At 43.3% G+C, this 20,012-nt stretch overlaps 2 protein-coding genes across 5 annotated transcripts in view; one reads left to right on the forward strand and one right to left on the reverse strand.

Annotated features, from left to right (window-relative positions):
• The window catches only part of LOC122541830 (C-X-C motif chemokine 3-like), a 23,658-nt gene extending 7,260 nt beyond the window's left edge, over nt 1-16,398 (reverse strand). The window contains exons 1-4 of the mRNA XM_043678864.1: nt 16,273-16,398; nt 14,652-14,746; nt 14,395-14,518; nt 4,756-4,845 (exon numbers count right to left, since the gene is read on the reverse strand). Coding sequence (XP_043534799.1) covers nt 4,756-4,845; nt 14,395-14,518; nt 14,652-14,746; nt 16,273-16,286 — 323 coding nt within the window. The 5' untranslated portion in view covers nt 16,287-16,398. The remainder of the gene's footprint in view (nt 1-4,755; nt 4,846-14,394; nt 14,519-14,651; nt 14,747-16,272) is intronic.
• The window catches only part of rassf4a (Ras association domain family member 4a), a 264,606-nt gene that overhangs the window by 39,587 nt on the left and 205,007 nt on the right, over nt 1-20,012 (forward strand). The gene's annotated exons all lie outside the window — the stretch shown is intronic.

Raw genomic sequence — 20,012 nt, forward strand, 5'->3', positions numbered from 1 at the left:
ACTTAAAAACAACAATTAACTTATCTGATTCTGTGCTGTGAACTTCGCCCAACAGTTCCTCCAAGATTAGTTGTGAATTTCACTGTTTGTTAATTTTCCCAGATACACTCCGATGTCCAGCGATACACAAATTCAAATGGCAAAGGCGGTAACTGTGCAGGTTCTCTCCCTCTTTCTCTCTCCTGCACTATCCTTACCATGTGCTTCCTTTGTCTGCCCTTCTCCCTATTAAACTGCTGTTGTTTTGACTTTTTTTTTCCAAAGTTCCAAAACAATGCAACAGCATCTAAAGCAGTAATTGCTGCTCCATTCTTCACTTCCACTTTCTCCCGTAACCCTCGATCCTCCGACTGGTCAAGAATCCATCCATCCTGGCCTTAAGTATACACAAGGACTCTGCACCCATGACCCTTTGTGACGAGGAATTCCAAATTCCAACCCTCAGAGAGAGGAAATTCCGCCTCCTCTCAGTCTTAAATTGGTGCCCTTTTATTCTGAGACTACCCTCTGGTCCTAGACTCTCCCATAAACATCCTTTCAACACTGACCCTCTCAAGCCTCTTAATAATGCTATTTGAGACGTGACAGGGTAAATAATGAGAGGGTGGTTCCCCAAGTTTGACCTGTTCTCAAGGTGTGTAACAATATCTCTGAACAGGTTGATCAAAAATAATCTTTATATATAAGAGTCTCCCTGTCATATAGAAGGTTAAAGTGTGAGTTAAATTGCGAGGTACCTGTACTTGTTAACTGATATTTTAAGGGCTCCTATGAGAATTTGGTAGTGCCCCTACCTCTGGGCCAGAAGCTCTGGGTTCAAGTTCCATTTGTTGCAGAGGTGTGTTACAACATGATCGGAATTAGAGAATCTCTATAAGGCCAAAAGGTGGCTGGGATTTAAGGCATATGGTTAGTTGAAATAAAGTTGTAAGTAGAAAATATATGCCTGGACATCTTGAAAAAGCATTTCACTTCTCACGTATGCCATGATCTCCCAGGTTTCAATCATCCCCAGCTGTCAGGCAAGGAAACACAGTAAATAATTCTGCCAGAGGGCCTCTGCTTTCCTGGTATGTCTGTGTTTCCTGAGCACAGACACACAGCCCTACTGCTTCCCCATCATTTTTATAACTATCCAGATCAAAGACTCTGACACTTTTGAAATAACAATGAATTAGAATTCCAAAGTTTGAGATCATTTAGTTTAAGAGTTTTAATTTAAGTAGCACATTGTCAAATTTCCTGATGGGACAAGCCTGTATGTTAATGAGTTATAATCTCAAATGTGCGGAATGCCAAGTCTCCTGAGTTAACTGGTGCCTAATGATACAACTGTCAAACTTTGCACCAGTGGTGTCTCAAATGTGGCCTGCATCCATGCTGAACGAGTGTCAAATTGTAGGATTAATGCAAATTGATTCTGATGTAAGGTGGATTGAAATACCTCGCGATTTCTTTCGCTCTGGTGTTAGCTTTGACCACAAAACAGACAGAAACTGCTTGGGAAACTCAGCATGTCTGGCAGCATTGAGGGGAGAAAGCAGAGTCAACACTTCAAATCCATTGACTCTTCTTCAGACCGTTGGGCTACATTTGTGAAATAAAAGTGCTTCTTCAAAGTTTGATTGCACTCCTTCGTATCGTTATGCGTATGAATGTCAGCTGAGAGCTATGCGCTTTTGGGCTGTAACGCTGTGGGTAACCCTAAACCACAGCCACAAACCATGGCAGACAGATACTTGATTCATAAGTGGAAAATTTAAAACATTCTCTTGTGCATGACAGAGGTCACCCAGGACAGATCATGGAATACACCACAGTTCAACAGGCTGACTCACAAGTGAATGGTGTTTCACAGCAATGCATCTGTTGCCTGGTTTAATCAATGTATTTTCAGCTATCTCTTCATCACCAACAGCATGTACTTTCTGGTTCAGCTAGTTCACTGCCACTAATCCTTTCTTCCTCTATGCCTTAGTCTAGGGCTTGTTGATGGTAGGGGATAGACCCACTGGAGAGTCTAAGCAGAACAGGCACTTGTTCTTACATAAGCTAGTTTATCTTTGCATGATGGTAATAGGTATAGTTTATATTAGCTTGCTCGGCATAATTAGTTCAGACTAACAGGTGCTGTGCAGAATCCCTCTCCTCCCGTAAACTCAGGCAGCTCGCAACTATCACCCCTCGAAGTCTATGTGACACCATCAGATTTGGTGGAGCTCAATACAACATTGACATTAATCCCTTCAGAACCAATACTGCACTTTATATAACAGCTGGTTAAATGTAATATTTTAGTTTTTCCTCTACATCTAGATTAACTATATGTTATCGACATAGAAAGTGGTCAAATAACCTGCTGTTGTCACTGTCTTCCCTTGCACATGGGAGCTGGTCACGGTGCTGAAATGTTACTGGCATCTGTCTTGAGGGCATGAAGGACTAAACTGTTACAGCGATCTCGAAAGAAGAAAGATTTTTAAAACTGACATCTGCAAGTGAGTCTAGTCTAATGAATACCATTCTTTGTGAACCAAGGTCACAGAATCTGTTTTCAGGTTAGACAAGTGATAGCAAGTTTTGAGACGATTTGTAGCTCAGATTGAGGTTCTGGATGTAGCTTTGCTCGCTGAGCTGGAAGGTTCATTTTCAGACATTTCATCACCTTACTAGGTAACATCTTTAGTGAGCCTCCAGACGAAGCACTGCTAGTGTTTCCTGCTTTTTGTTTATATGTTTGGGTTTTCTTGAGTTGGTGATGTCATTTCCTGTGATGATGTCATTTCCCATGGTGATTTTATTTCCTGTTCTTTTTCTCAGGGGGTGGTAAATGGGGTCCAAGTCAGTGTGTTTGTTGATAGAGTTCTGGTTGGAATGGCATGCTTCTAGGAATTCTCGTGCATGTCTCTGTTTGGCTTGTCCTAGGTAACCCAAATATAGAAAGCAGGAAATGCCAGCAGTGCTTCATCTGGAGGCTCACTGAAGACGTTACCTAGTGTGGTGACGAAACATCAGAAAATGAACCTTCCAGCTCAGCAATCAAACCTATATCCAATATACAAATGATTTCGCAAGAGTATTTCATGATGAGTGATCTATAGAAAAAGAATTGTTTCTCTGAATAAGAAGGGAGTGTGTCAAGTGCATTCATTGCAGAGAAAAGGAATGTTGAAATGATCAAAAATTTAACCCTTTGGCCTATTTATATTTAACCTCCCACACTCCCATGCCTCCAGTAAGTGAGCACATTTACCAATGATCCATTTCACCCTTTACCCTCCCATCTCAGGAATCTAGCCATTCTGTTTTGTGTTAAGTATTGTGATGGTCTGCATTGATGCAGTAACCATGCTTCTTTCCCATAATAATTCTGACTGTAAAGGGCATAATCAAGCAACCAAATCAAAAATTCGGTGATTGTTTACAACATGAATTCAACTGCATGCATTCTTTGTTGTGCCTACTCTTATCTTCTCCTCCAGTTCCTGCATGAACTTGCACTATCGGAAAGTAAATTCCCTTTAGTAGGCTCAGAAATAATTTGTTAACCCATTCAGCACCTTTTTTTTTTCTTATTCAAAGGAACATACGCAAGATTGCCGAACAATTATTGAGTTGAATTGAGATAAGATTAGAGTGGTGCTGGAAAAGCAGAGCAGGTCAGGCAGCAACAGAGGAGCAGGAAAATTGGTGTTTTGGGCAAAAGCCCTTCATCAGGAATAGAGTTAGAATTGAGATAATGCTACTGAATTAACATGTCCGAAAATGATTGGATTTTACCAGACCTTCAACTTGAAATATCATTCAAAGTCATTCATAGTGCTATGCAATTATTTCAGTCACAGAGTTCAATGTATCAGGTACACACTATTTTTCATGCAATAACGATCTTCATTTAGCGCTTCGAAAGTGTATATTGTGGCTATATTGCCTATCAGAACCTAATAGAGGCTGTAAGCGATGATAAACTCCTCATATTCCAAGCTAGAACTCTTCCAGAGTTGGGTTTAACCTACAGAGTACCTGACCAATGCACCATTTCAAACATGGCTAATTACTCAAATTGCCTTAAATGAATAGATTTCTTGTTGTCTTTGTGGACATGATATTCTTAAAGATTCCCTCAAGATAAGCTGATGTGTCACAGCATGTTACCATAGCTGTTCCTGGTCAAACATTAGTCAAGCAGTGATTCATATAGGGAGTTTTCTAATGCAGAAATGCCTGCTCTTTAGATAATTTTTCGACAGGCAGATTTGGAATAGTGTACTGTTGCAGTCCTGTAACACTTGTAATCCAGTGATAGTATTTAAATCCCCACTATGGCAATTGTGGATTGAATATAATATATCTGTTACTAGTAAAATGATGGTGAAAACTGCTCACTGATAATTTAACATTTTAAACATCTTGATCTGATCACCATCTCAATCTTCTGCGTTTAAGGTATGTTTGTATAAGCTGACTCCATTAATTGAACCCCTAGATTTCTCAAAGGAAGAGGGAGTCTCTCAGGTGTGCTTTGCCTTAGTTTGGGCTTCTTTTCAATCTTAGTTCTACTGTCCAATTTTAGAACTGCTGTACCACATAACTAGTTTGCCAAAACATACTAAACCGTAAAATGCTTCTTGTTTGAAGTAGAAAAGCCAGACATTTAATTGAGTTTCAATTGTTGTTGAGTTGAATTAAATTGAACTGTCAGTGCCATGTACTAAGTGTCCTCCAGTAAGCCAGTTCTGAATGTTTTATACTGACCTTTCCCAGCACTTTTGTAGCCTCTTGCCCTGCCTTGATTCTGGATTAAGGCAAGCCTCACTTTCTTCATGCCCCTGGTGCACTGTTAATCTGAGGATGAAAAGAGCAGTTGTCATTTAATGTTTGTATACTATCACATGCATCCAGCTAAGAAAATGAACTGTTGTAACTGTGTTGCTGACACTAACATAAAGGCAGTATTCACGTGATTGCATTGATTTTGTAATGCAGAATCGTTTTAACTTATCCAGTCCATACTATGTTAATATTTCTTTCCAATACAATTTTTAGGCATCTATGAGTAAAACCCTCAAGTCCTTTCTCCCACATGCAGTCTGATTTATCTGTAAAGTACTTGGCTCAACTGGAGTTGGAGATTCCACTAATCTCTGAGTAAAGAGGTGTCTTCTGAATTGTCTTTTATTGATGATCTCTAATTGGCTCTTCTGTACAAATAGAAACACTCAACTATCTGATGTTTGAACCACTTAGAGCTTAAGTGTTTCCATCGTTGATGTATTAAAAGGATAAGATCAGTTTAATAAGCTGAGAAAGATATGCTGATAGATCGATGTCATGAGCATTTTTTTTTGTAGAGCAAGAGTTATGGATTTGTAGCTATTCATTCCTTGCAGCATTTTGTCTATATGATGTTAACCAAAAGCGGTGGTGTTTAAAGAAAATGAAAATATGCATTGTTGTAACAGTAATCCAACTGATCTGTAATATAATACAAAAAAAGAGAGGGGAAATGAATGATTTCTATTTGAGCTTGAGTAAAACATTGTATTTTATGTTCACTTGTGGGACATGGGCATTGCTGGCTGACCAACATTTATTGCTCATCCCCTTGAGAAGATGAGGGTGAGCTGCCTTCTTGAATCGCTACAGTCCGTGTGCTGTAGGTTGACCTACAATACCATTGAGGAGGAAATTCTAGGACTTTGACCCAGTGACATTGAAAGAACAGCAATCTATTTCAACAGCACATGGTGAGCGACTCAGAGGGGAACTTGCAAGTGCTGATGTTAGCACATATATGCTGTCCTTATCCTTCTCGACGGAAGTGATTTGTGGGTTTGGAAGGTGCTGTCTAAGGATATTTGGAGAATTGCTGCATTGCATCTTGACGATAATACACACTATTGCTACTGGACATTGGTGGAGATGGTGGATGTTGTAGATGTGGTGCCATTCAGGTAGGTTGCTTTGGCCTGGATGGTGTCAAGCTTCTTGCGTGTTGTTGAATCTGCACCAATCCAGGCAAGCAGAGTGCATCCCATCATACTCCTGACTTGTGTCTTGTAGATTGTGGTAGAAAGTTACCCGCTGCAGTATTCCTAGCCTCTGACCTGCTTTTGTAGCCACTCTATTTATGTGGTGAGTCAAATTGAGCTTCTGGTCAGTGGTTATCTCCAGGATGATGATAATGGGGGATTCAGTGATGGTGGCACCACTGGGTGGTGGTTAGATTGTCTCTTATTAGAGATGGTCATTGCTTGACAATTGTTTGACATTAATGTTACTTGCTACTTTTCAGTCCAAACCTGGATACTGTCTGGGTCTTGATGCATTTAAACATGAACTGCTTCAGTATATGAGGAGATCTGAATGGTGGTGCACATTGTGTAGTCATCAAAGTACATCTCCACTTCTGATCTTACAGTGGAGCGAAAGTCATTGATGAAGCAGCTGGAGTGGATGGGCCTAGGAGACGACTCTGAGGAACTCCTGCAGAGATATCCTGGAGCTGAGATGACTGACCACCAAATATCACTACCATATTCCTATATGCCAGATAAAAATCCAACTAGCAGAGAGTTGCCCCCCTGACTCCCATTGATTCTAGTTTCTCTGTAATTCCTTGATGCCACATTCAGTCAAATGTAGCCCTTGATATCAAGGGCTGTCACTCTCACCTCACCTCTGAAGTTCAGCTCGTACGTCCATGTTTGAACCAAGGCTTAATGAGATCAGGAGTTGTGTCCCTGGTGGAACCTAAACTGAGCAGGTTATTGCTAAGCAGATCCTGTTTAATAGCACTGTACATGATATTTTCCATCACTTTTTTCTGATGATTGTGAGTGGACTGATGAGGTAGTATTTGTCCTACTTTTTGTGTACAGATCATATCTGGGTAATTTTGCACATTGTTGGTTAAGTGCGAGAGTTTATGATTAGATTACTTAGTGTAGAAACAGGCCCTTCAGCCCAACAAGTCCACACCAACCCACCGAAGCGCACCCACCCAGACCCATTCCCCTACATTTACCCCTGCACCTAACACTACGGGCGATTTAGCATGACCAATTCACCTAACCTGCACATTTTTGGACTGTGGGAGGAAACCGGAGCACCCGGAGGAAACCCACGCAGACACAGGGAGAATGCACAAACTCCACACAGTCAGTCGCCTGAGGCAGGAATTGAACCCGGGTCTCTGACGCTGTGAGGCAGCAGTGCTAACCACTGTGCCACTGTGCCGCCCACGGTTGTGGGATTGTGGGAAACTGGAACGCACGGATGGTGGATGCAGCTTCAATAGTTACATTTGAAATAGAATTGCAGAGACATGGGGAGAGAGTGAGGAGAGTGGGAATAACTGGGGCAGACCCAGTGGTTTTTCTGCACTGTATTCTTTGTAGTTTTTACCGGGAACTTGTGAAGCACGAAATATTGAGGCTCACGCAGACATTTTTATTGATTTTATTTTTTTAAAGTTGCCTAGTCCCTGTATTCACTGAGCATTTTGTGTGGACTTTCATTTAGTAAGGTGCCAGTCAAGGATTCAGTACAAACCAAGTGTGAATGATGCCAAAAATTACGCAAGGCTGGGGAAATTTACTGAGTTCAAAATGAGAAGGAGGGGGGAGAAAACCGTGAGAAATTGTCCATGGATGGTTAGACATGCCAATAACGGGTCCAGACAGGTAATATTATTTAACTCTGAGAACTTCAGTCAGTGTTTCATGCTTTAGAACTGCCAGTGACGCATGACATTATGGCAGCTGCAGACAACTGATCCGTTTGAATGTGGGAAAACTGTAACCAAGTGATTGCCAGGCTTCTTCTGCTCTCTGAACAGCGCAACAACTTTTTTTGCCAGTAAGGCATTAATTGAGTTCGAAAATTAAAATGCTTGCATTTATCCTACATTGGTTAGGTACTCCACATGACCCAAAGTGCTTCAGAGCTAATAAATGCCAAAGGAAATGGACAATCAATTGAAAATAAACTGTTGGAGATATTGCAACTCCAAAATAAACAAGAGAATGCTGGAAACACTCAGCAGGTCCAGTAGTCTTTATGGAGAGAGAAAAAAATTGTTAATGTTTTGAGTTTAAAATGACTTATTCAGAACTCTGAATGATGTGTTTTGATTGAGTGGTAGTTGTCACTGAAGAAAAGGAAGAGCTTGCATTTAGATGTAGCAACAATTGCAACCTCAGATGTCCCTGGGGCAGTGGAGAGTTGTTGTGAAGTGTAGGTGCCATTGTTATGTGGGCAACCAGAACATCAGTGAAAGAGGAAGCCCTGATGACTGATGACAGACACCCTGGAGCCCGTTACCGAGACCCCTGGGGCCTGTTGCAGAGACTCCTGGGGCCTGTTGCAGAGACTCCTGGAACCTGTTGCAGAGATCCCTGGAGCTTGTTGCAGAGACCCCTGGAGCTTGTTGCAGAGACCCCTGGAGCTTGTTGCAGAGACCCCTGGAGCCTGTTACAGAGACCCCTGGGGCCTGTTGCAGAGACGCATGGGGCCTGTTGCAGAGACGCATGGGGCCTGTTGCAGAGACCCCTGGGGCCTGTTGCAGAGACTCCTGGGGCCTGTTGCAGAGACCCCTGGGGCCTGTTGCAGAGACCCCTGGGCCTGTTATAGAGACCCCGGAGCTCACTGTTGAGACTCCAGCTGATATCAGCAGCGACTGCAGGAGTCGTGGAGGAGGAGCACCAAGAAGGGATAAAGATGAACTCTATTGTAGTAAAATCTTGAATTATAGTCAGTGTTTCAAGATGTTACCGTAAGCGTGCCAACACTTTGCATACAACATTCGAAAAAATATTTTTCACTGTACTTTTATGTACGTGACAAATCAAGTCAAGCCAATGATTTCCATGTTTTCGAAGGAAGGCAATAATTTGCCCTGGGGAGAAAGTGAGGTCTGCAGATGCTGGGGATCAGAGCTGAAAATGTGTTGCTGGAAAAGCGCAGCAGGTCAGGCAGCATCCAGGGAACAGGAGAATCGACGTTTCGGGCATAAGCCCTTCTTCAGGAATTTGCCCTGCCCTGCTCTTTGAATAGTAACCTTGGTACAATAACCATCATCGAGATGGCACTTCCAGCATTACTGAGCAGTCCCTCAGTAATGTGCTGAATGAACAACCTGGGTGAGGTGCCTAAATTCATGAGAAGGCTGTGAATTTGCATGTCTCTCACTCAGAGGTAAGAATGCCAGGGCAAGCCAAGCTGTCATTTAGATGACACAGTGGCTCAGTGGTTAGCACGGTTGCCTCACAGCACCAGGGACCTGAATTTAATCCCACTATTGGGTGACTGTGCATACTCTTTCTCCCTGTGTCTGCTTGGGTTTCTGGCTCAGTGGTTAGCACTGTTGCCTCACAGCACCAGGGACCTGAATTTAATCCCACTATTGGGTGACTGTCTGTGCACATTCTCCCTGTGTCTGCTTGGGTTTCCTCTGGGTGCTCTGGTTTTCTCCCACAATCCAAAGGTGTTCAGTTTAGGTGAATTGACCATGAGAAATTGCCTATAGTTTTAAGGATATGTAGGTTAGGTGCATTAATCAGGGGTAAATGTAGGGGGATGGGTCTGGGTGGGTGACTCTTCGCAGGGTCGGTGTGGCCTTTGGTGCGGCATGGTGGCTCCGTGGTTATCACTGCTGCCTCACAGCACCAGGGACCTAGGTTCAATCCCATCCTCAGGCGACTGTCTGTGTGGAGTTTGCACATTCTCCCCGTGTCTGTGTGGGTTTCCCCCAGGCGCTCCACTTTCCTCCAGAGATGTGCTGGTCAGGTGGATTGGCCATGCTAAATTGCCCATCGTGTTAGTTGCATTAGTCAAGTGTAAATATAGGGTAGGGGAATGGGTCTGGGTGGGTTACTCTTAAGGGAGTCAGTGTGGACTGGTTGGGCCGAAGGGCCTGTTTCCAATCTGTCGGGAATCTAATGTAAACTACATGAATAAGTTCAAAGGATCCATCTCATTCTCTATTATTTTTTGTGGGTTTTGGGCATTGCCACCAAAGCCTCATCCCTAATCCTTATTCAAATATACACCTTCCTTTAATTTTGATATATAATTTGTTGCTACCTTTCGGAAGCTTTATCCGTTGTTATATCCTGCATGCCCCAGGAAGAAAGAGGAAGAAACGTGAGGGTGGAGCAAGCTGCAGTCAAACTCTTTAACTGAGTCTTTTATCCTATGAGTAAGTATTTGTTACAGCTAGCTAGGGGCTGTGTTCGTGGATTTTGGAGCATGGAGAGATGTACACTTCGCCATATGCCAGCTGCTAGTTTGTTTTATGTGCTCACTTAGTATCCCCCAAAACTAGTGAACACAGAAGTAAATATCCACATGTATTCAATAGCTAAATGTACAAGTTGTATATTGATTTGGAATTCTAAAGGGACAGTCAGATTCCTTTGCCCTTCATTGGGACCGATAGCAAGTGTATAAATGAAACAAAATCATTTTGAATGCACGAGGGTCCAAATGTATTACATAAAACATCTTCTTTTGAAGATGGTTTAAAAGGACTGTGCAAATAAAACAACCTTCTATGAGGCAAACGTTCTCCTCGATCACCTCTTGGAGATATTTACGATTGTTTAAGTCGCACAGAGGCACTATTTGCTAAACCCAGCCAAGTGGCCATTATTGTCCCGGCTCCTCTCTCAATAAAAGATCTTATAACGTGGTTGGAAGAGGCGCATGGAAGTTCTGCCCAGTGCCCTGAGTGATATTCATCCCTGAATCACAGCAACCTAGAGCAGATTATCTGAATGTCGTCATGTTGCTGTTCTTGGGATATTGCTCTGTGAAGATTAGTTTTTATGTTTCCTAATCAAAGTCGTAAAAGTTCAAAAGTACTCAACTGAAAAGTGCTCTGCGACTTCCTGAGATTGTGTAAAGTTTGCAAATCATATGAAGTGGGAACTTCGGACTTGGAGTGGGAGTAGGATAATAGTCCTTTGAGCTACTCTGCCACTCACTAGGATTGGGGCTGATCTGATTGTGATGATCAGCTCCATGTCTGTCCCAGTATTACCTTCGACTCCCTTGGCTATGGAAAATTCCTCTCCGTAAATCAATAAGTGCAGTGAACCAGCCTCCCCTGATTTATGGGGATGTTCAATTCAAATCAACTCCATTCCATTCTCCCAATTTCTCTGTCTCTGTCACATCTGTTCTGATGAAACCACCTTCTGAAGGGAAGCCTTGGAAATGTCCACCTTTTTTGCTCAACTGAGGATTCCTTGCCACTGCGGTTGACAGGGCCCTCAGCCATGTCTGACCCATCTCCCTAAGTTCTGCCCTCACCCTTCCCACTAACAGAGTCCCTGGTCCTCATTTTTTACCGCGCTATCGTCCATATCCAAAGGATCATAGGTCGCCATTTCCGCCATGTTCAGTGGGATGCCACCATCAGGCACACATTTCTATCCTGCCTTGCAGGCATTTCACTGGGGCTGTTCCCTCCGGGACACCCTGATCCACTCCTTGTCCTCTCCTCGTCCGTTCCCAACACTGCCCCCACACCAACCACAACACCTTCCCATGCAGCCGCAGAATTTGTAACATGAGCTTGTTTGCCTCCTCCTTCCTCGCTACCCAAAGCTCAGACACACCTTCCAGGTTCAGTAGCGATTTACCTGCACTTCACTCAATCTCGTCCACTGCATTCTCTGTTCACAGAATGCTTTCCAGTTCTCTGGAAGACGAAACGCAGAGTGGGTGGCCGTTTTGCAGAACATCTGGTTTCTGTCTGTAAGAATGACCTTGAGCTTCCAATTGTCTGTCACTTCAACACACCACAGTGTAGCACGGCCAACATCTCTAGTCTCGGGTTTGCTGCGGTGCTCCAGTGCAAGCTGGAAGAACAGCACCTCATTTCCCACTTGGGGACCCTGCAGCCTTCAGGGCTCAATACGTAGTCTAATAATTATAGAGCCTGAATACCCCATACATGTCCCTTAACCGATCCCACACCCCAAGCCCTGTCATGACCTGGGCTGCTTTCAGTGTAACCAATCCATTTTCACCCAATTGTCGTCTTCCAATTTTGAGCTTTTCTCCTTTTCTTGACTTATGATCATCTAGCCCTTTGTCTGCCATCTTTCTCCGTCCCTGAGCTCTGTCTCCACCTATCCACTCACCAGCCTCCTCCCGCACAAACAACCCTTTTGTTATCATTAATAGCACTATTGGGAGAATGGCACTATTTCCTAGGTACTATCAGATCTGAAAGACGGTGACACTTGGAATGTTAAGACTGTTTTCTCTCCACAGATGCCTGCCAGAAATTCTCCTGCAATTTCTATTTTTGTTTCTCGGACGTTTTCTGGGTGTCCTGGCCTACATTTGTCCAATGTTAATAAAACAGGTTTTCTGTCCATTTATTTTGTAGCTAATGGTGCTTACATTGCTCTTCCATTTTTGCTCTTGTTTCTTACATTACAGAAGTAACCACTTTTCAAAAATATTAACTTGCTGTGGAGCACTTCAGAATTCAAGTGTTTCTGACAGTCAGAAATCCATAGTAATCAACATCTAACTAAATTATTCATCTGCCAAATCATAATTGTTCACATTCCAATATTCTCTTCCTAATTCGATCACTTCTGCAATTACCTAGTTTCAGCCCCTCAGCTAAACTCAAGATTCTGGGCTTTGCGAGTTGCATTGATTGCATGAGTAACCTACAGATCTATTAATGTTTAATTTCCTTATAATGGAAATCCTTTATTCCATTTCTGATGATTCCTGGAAGTGACATAAAAGGAGAGGTTGTTTCATGGTCTCAGTGGAGAACAATGGGTCGAACAGAGCAGCAATTGTTTGAAAAAGGCTGCAAGGTAGATTGAGTTATTTAGTGCTGGAGGTTAGATGATATCTTTATTTGGTGAACATTAAAACTGCAATTGCTGAGCGTAGTGGTGTTCAGTGTCTGATTTTGCCTCTCTCCATTTTAGTGTTACTTGGACCATTTTAAACAATTTGGCCCAAACTTTCCATTGGCCAGTTACATAGTTTCTCCAGTGGAGACAGAACATTTCCATTGCTGCTGTTTCAGTGCATTTAGTTTGTTATAACTTAGAGGAATCCCATGCCATGTTTTGGGACTATTTGTCGTTAGTGTTGGAAGCAAATGGATCTTCAGGAATGGTAAGAATGTTTCAGATACTTGTCCTCTACCAACCAGAAACTCTAAATTAATCTAGTCCCACTTGCCAACATTTGACCCATGTCCCTCCTAAACCCTTCCTATTCAGATACCCATCCAGATGCCTTTTACATATTGTAATTGTACCAGACTCCACCACTTCCTCTGGCAGCTCATTCCATAGACACACCACCCTCTGCATGAAAACGTTACCCCTCAGGTCCCTTTTAAATCTTTTCCCTTTCACCTTAAACCTATGCCCTCTAGTTTTGGACTCACCTACAATGGAAAAAGACCTTGGCTATTCACCCTATCCATGCCCCTCATGATTTTATAACATTCCATTTGCCTTCCCAATTACTTGCTGTACCTAGTCATGGAGTCATAGAGATGTACAGCACAGAAACAGACCCTTCAGTCCAACTTGTCCATGCCGACCAGACATCCTAAATAAGTCTAATCCCATTTGCTACCATTTGGTCCATATCCCTCTAAACCCTTCCTCTTCATATACCCATCCAGGTGCCTTTTAAATGTTGTAATTTTACCAGCCTCCACCACATCCTCTGGCAGCTCATTCCATTCACGAAACACCCTCTGTGTGAAAAAGTTGCCCCTTGGGTCTCTTTTATATCCTTCCCCTCTCACCCTAAACCTATGCCCTCTAGTTCTAGACTCCCTGACCCCGCGGAAAAGACTTTGTCTATTTATCCTATCTATGCCCCATATCATTTTATAAACCTCTATAGGGTCACTCCTCAGCCTCCGACGCTCCAAGGAAAACAGCCCCGCCTGTTCAGCCTCTCCCTATACTCAAATCCTCCAACCTTGGCAACATCCTTGTAAATCTTTTCTGATAGGAAGGAGACCAGAATTGCATGCACATTTATGTATCCATCCAGATGCCTTTTAAATGTTGTAATTGTATCAGCCTCCACCACTTCCTCTGGCAGTTAATTACATACACGCATCACGCTCTGCGTGAATTTGAATGGACATCTTTGGTTTTTGTGAGGGCTACCGTTCCCACTCAATTTTTGGCAAGCACTCCTTTCAGTCTACACCTTTACGTATCAGCTGAGGAAAGGATCAGTCTCAACTGGAATGACCTTTGAGCACTGCAATAAATCAATACTCCGGAAATCGCCCGAGTAAGGGAGGAGAAAAGTAGTCTGTTTGTTCTTGTTTGACATAATCATTGTTTGCAAACTAATGCCAAGACATGCACTACTTACATGATTTCAATCTTGCTGCAGTGAGCTGTTTTTGGAAATATGTCAAAGTTCTTGATCATTTTCAGGTTCAGGCCATTAATTGTACGAACGCACTGGCATCTCAGCGGTAATGTTGCTGTCTCGACTAGGTGAGGCAAAAGAATTGAGAAGGAAAGAAATCTGGTCAGGTTACAGTAAAAATCCAAAGTTAAAATGGCGTAAAGCAGTGAGTTCAATGAAGTTAACAATAAAACGCCAGTTCAAATTTCAATGCTCACCTTCGTTCTGAAAGCAAAGTTGAAGCAGGAAAAGTACAGTAATCTGAGCTGCAGTCCGAAGTCGAAGATTCATTGTGTTGCACGTATTTGGCTGGCTGAAGAAAAAAAAAGAGTGTAGATTTGAACATGCCTTTAAATAACACAAAAGTTCCAAGTAGATTAATGACAGTGCGAGTGACCCTACTGTGAGTGTGCAAGAAATGATAGATAAACTGCTTAAGAATGTTGACTTTGGGGAGTCTCCTGTAAGGGAAGAAGTAATAGGCAAGATGAAGGTTCCAGGAAAGTGAGTTCTTTAGCTCATGGGCTTAATGATTAATGTTCAACGTCCTTATCTGGTCTGGCCAAGATGTCACTCAGACCCATACTAATATGGGTGACTCTTAACTGCCCTCAGGGTGATAAGGAAGGGGCAATAAATGTTGGCTAGTCAGCGATGCCCACATCCCATGAATTAATTCTTTAAGAAAAAAACATCAGTTTAAATCTAAAGGTTTTGGAGGTCGCTGAAGCTTGGCCAGGCTAACTGAGACTAACAAGTAGGAAGGAATGCAGTATGTTTGGTGTGTAAGGCCTGTTTCTGCTTTGACTTGAACAGGGTGGCTTCTATTGAACAAAGTTGAGAGTGCGGCGCTGGAAAAACACAGCAGGTCATGCAGCATCCAAGCAGCAGGAGAATCGATGTTTCGGGCATCAGCACTTCATCCAGAATGAGGCTTGTGGGCCGGGGGAGGCTGAGAGATAAATGGGAGGGGTACCAGTTTCCTCATTTTCCCTCCCCCCACATTATCCCAGTCCCAAGCCTCCAACTTGGCACTGCCCTCTTCACCTGATGAAGGGCTTTTGCCTGAAACGTCGATTTTCCTGCTCCTCTGATGCTGCCTGACCTGCTGCACTTTTCCAGCACCACTGTGATCTAAACACTGCCCTCTTGACCTGTCCATCGACTTTCCCATCTATCCACCTCCACCCTTCTTTCTGATCCATCACCTTCTCCCCCACCTTCGTCTACCTATCGCATACTCATGACATGATTGTGAGGAAAATTGAGTGTGGGTTAAATTGAGTGGTGGTCAATCTTGCAAAGGTGATGAACTTGAGGGAAAGGTGGGAGAGAAATTGTAGAAGTATTCAAGTCCGGGCTAAAGTTATGAAGGGATCAATAAAACAAAAATTGTATTTCATCTCTAAGTTGGATGGAAAGAAATCCTTCAGTTCATCATACAAAAATGATACCGTATGCTTGTAAGATTGCTAATTCTACGACAGCTTCAAGAGTCGCTACATATGAGACTGATTCAATGATATGAACAATTAATGCACTGTACATTTCACTTTTACATAAATCAGCAGTGGTACTGTTGCACCTTCAGATAGCTCCAAATGAACAGTAAGTGATTCATTTGATTGTTGCACAAAACAAAAAGATTGTAGCAGTTTCTTATAAATAAGCGACTTGGTCAGACAAAACTGGATATTGATTTGTAGAAGTAATGTCAATGCTCTGCCCGAAACTTTAGCTTTGCCAAGAAAACAGCCTGTCAAATGCAAAAAACAGATCACAACATTTATGTCCTGCTTGATAGTTACAGTTTTACACATTAAAATAATAAGAGCTAACCTTTCTGAAGACATAAGTTTGTGAACTGCACTCCTGTGCCTCTGGTCTCCAGTCGCAAGACTTAACAGGACAGCACAGCGCAAGCTTGATACTGAACTCTGTGTTCTGTGCAATAGTTGAACATATTGGGAGGATAATCACGTGATTTCCTTAAAATCAGCTCATCTACAGATTGGCAAAGTGTCAGATTTCATTCTAGAGGCATAAATTGATCAACTCTGACAACAGTCTGTAAATTTTCACTCTCTCTGTCTTCATAAAAAGGTTGCGAAATTCCCCATTATAGCTGTAGCATTGACTGAGAGCTGGAATTTTGGAAACTCCTTTGGGAACAGTGCCCAGCTCCTTTGTGAATTTTATGGAATTCCCCAATACAATCCCAGACCTGGAGCTAAATGAACTGTTGGGAGTTCAGCTGGTTGCTTTACTGAGATATACGAGATTTGCCAAAGTTTCTGGAAGTGTTTATAAAACTCTTCAATGCTCACACAAATTAAAGAATGTTTAAAATGGCAATGTTGCAAATGTGCAGTCATTTCTTTAAGGAGATAAATAAATAATACATTGAAAATAAATCCTCTGTCAAAACTTGCATTTTGCCCAACTTGTGTATCTGACACTCAAAAATAAACGGGAGGAAAAGATAAAATTTGTGTTCAGTGTGAGGTAAAGACGGAAAGCAGTAGTGTTTTTTGAAAGAAGGAGGCAACAAAAGGCATTAGAATAACAAGAATCCGTAAACAGACGTGTAAAAGATATGGAAGATTAACTTGCCAAGAGCTGCCCGATTTTACCTTGTGAAAACCTTGTTGATTCTTCCTGGACTGTCTCGATTTCAGTTCATGACCTCAACCTTCAGGCACTTGGGCCATGATCTCGACGGAATGTTCTTCCGAGTTTTTGGAGGAGTTGTGCTGGAAATCCCGACAACCAGACTTCCTTCCTTGCCAAAGTTGTTTTACATCCACCAGGCTTCCTGCCTTGGTACTCAATTTGATAGACTCCTTGGAGTGGTGGGGGGGGTGCGGGGGAGAGACTTGTTGTGGTGATCAGTTGCTGCGGAGACTTGGTCAGACAAAACTGACCAATGATGTGTGGAAGCAGTAGCGACCTGTGCATTTTTCCAATGGGTGTTGTAGCCTGGGCCTATGGACAGTGGTGGTAGAGGCATGAATTTCTTCATAGCACCATCGCTGACCAGGAATCTCTCCCATGCCCGTCCTCTTGCAGGGTAAAAATCAACCTGTTCAAGTACGTGTGAACTTATCTTTCCTGGGGCAAGGCTCGCATCTGGAGTTTCTGGCTCTGATAGACATGGGTGCCACCCATTGTATGCCACAAGACCTGAAAGATTCTATTGTGGAGTCTGCCAGCAGATGGAGAACTTGCAGCCAGTGTTCCCAAACCCCATGAAAAGCAGGCTAAACCCAGATTAGAAACGGAGGCATGCAGGTGCATTTTTTAAAACCTGCACACCCCTCAAACCAGGTCCTTTATGAGCTCGTCCCCATCCTCTGTTAAAACTGGAAGTTTGGCCTTGCTCTGACTGACATGTGCTGGTGTACCTGGAAATGCACCATACAGTTTCATCGTTGGTGCGGTTAGGAAATTGAGCTGATTGATACAGAGAAGGATTGAAGACAACTGCCTATATCAATGATGTATTGAGTTGGGTGCTGCGATTTAGCACCATCTGATTAAATCAAATCCCATGTCATTACAATATGGATTTTATAGTGCAATGTCAGTAGAAGCCCCTTCAACTACATTTTCAATTTTCGATTTAAAATGGGGTACTTTGAATTTCTTGAATCTATTAATTCGGAGTGTATTATTGATTTCTTGACCGAAATACACAATCAAAGGCGAGGCCTCAAGGCATTAAATCACTTTATAATTTACGAATTCACTGGATGCGGGCATCATATTTATTGCTGAGCCCGAACTGCTCTTGAGAGGTTGATGATGAGTGAGAAATGCTGCAGCCTTTATGACAGAGGGGTGTTAGGGAGGGAGCACCAGGATTTTGACCCAATGCCAGTGAATTAATGGTGTTACAGTCCCAGGTCAGGAGGGCGTGGGGGATTAGAGGGGGCACTTGCATTACATGGTGCTGTCCCCATGTATCTGCTGTACATTTCCTTCTGGGTGGTGGAGTGGACAGGATTGAACCCTGCTCCTCAAGAGCCTTGGTGAGCTCACATGCAAGTTTGTCAAACTGCTAGAGGCTGATTCATGACATTCTCGAAACAGTTCCAGAACACTGTACTAACAGATGCACAACCAAAGATGAGAGCACTAAACGCAGCTGAAATATTATATGTGAGGTTGTCCAGTTTGGTTGGAAAAACAGGAGGTTATTATTTGAATGGCAATAAATTGGGAAAGGTAGAGGGGCAATGAAACCTGAAAGTAAGCGTTCAGGTGCAGCAGGGATGAATAATGGCAAATAGTTAAATAAAAATTAAGAATAAGGTGGCATGGTGGTTCAGTGGTTAGCGCTGCTGCCTCACAGCACCAGGGACCCGGATGCGATTCCAGCCCCGGGAGACTGCCTGCATGGAGCTTGCAGGGTCTCCACATGTCTGTGTGGGTTTCCTTCCACAGTCCAAAGATGAGAGTGTGATGCTGGAAAAGCACAGCAGGTCAGGCAGCATCCAAAGACCAGGACAATTGACATTTCGGGCATAATGATTCCTGATGAAGGGCTTATGCCCGAAACGTCGATTCTCCTGCTCCTCGGATGCTGCCTGACCTGCTGTGTTTTTTCCAGCACCACTCTAATCTCGACTCTGATCTCCAGCATCTGCAGTCCTCACTTTCTCCACAGTCCAAAAATATGCAGGCTAAATGAGTGGGCCATGCGAAACCGCCCATAGTGTAGCCTAGGAGGTTTAACCATGGCAAAATGTGGGGTTATGGAGATGGGGATAGAGGCTTTGGTCTGGGTGGAAGCTCTTCAGAGGCTCATTGTGGACTTGATGGGCCAAATGGCTTCTTTCTGCACTGTTAGGAAGCTATGATTCCTTGGCCCATATGGAAAAGATCTTGAATTGGACTTGATGGTTCAAGTGGCCTTTTCTCTGGGTGAAGCATCCTATAAAGCATTGCCTCATGTCTTTTAGAGTCGAGACTGTGGCGCTGGAAAAGCCACAGCAGGTCAGGCAACAGCCAAGGAGCAGGAGAATCAATGTTTCAGGCATAAGCCCTTCATCAGGAATCAAGGTCGATTAGGTGGCAGTGCGTTGCTGCGAGTGGGGAGTGGAGGATCCAGAATGAGAACCTTTTCTGAAGGTTTCAGATTTTTACTCTGGTTCTGGTTGTCCTGCCCAGGTTCAAATTGTTCGGATTTGTCGCAGCTCCTATGTCCTTTCGGTCGAGAATGGTTAGATTAGATTCCCTACAGTGTGCAAACAGGCCCTTCAGCCCAACAATTCCACACTGACCCTCCAAAGAGTAACCCACCTAGACCCATTTGCCGCTAACTAATGCACCTAACACTACGGGCAATTTAGCATGGCCAATTCACCTGACCTGCACATCTTTGGACTGTGGGAGGAAACCGGAGGACTTGGAGGAAACCCACGCAGACACAGGGAGAATGTGCAAACTCCACACAGACAGTCACCCCAGGCTGGAATCAAACCTGGGTCCCTGGTGCTGTGAGGCAGCAATGCTAACCACTGAACCACCGTGCCGCCCCAAATTAACATAGAGTCATAGAGTCATAGAAATGTACA

This window comes from Chiloscyllium plagiosum, chromosome 38, assembly GCF_004010195.1.
Source record: "Chiloscyllium plagiosum isolate BGI_BamShark_2017 chromosome 38, ASM401019v2, whole genome shotgun sequence".
Classification (NCBI taxonomy): Eukaryota; Metazoa; Chordata; class Chondrichthyes; order Orectolobiformes; family Hemiscylliidae; genus Chiloscyllium; species Chiloscyllium plagiosum.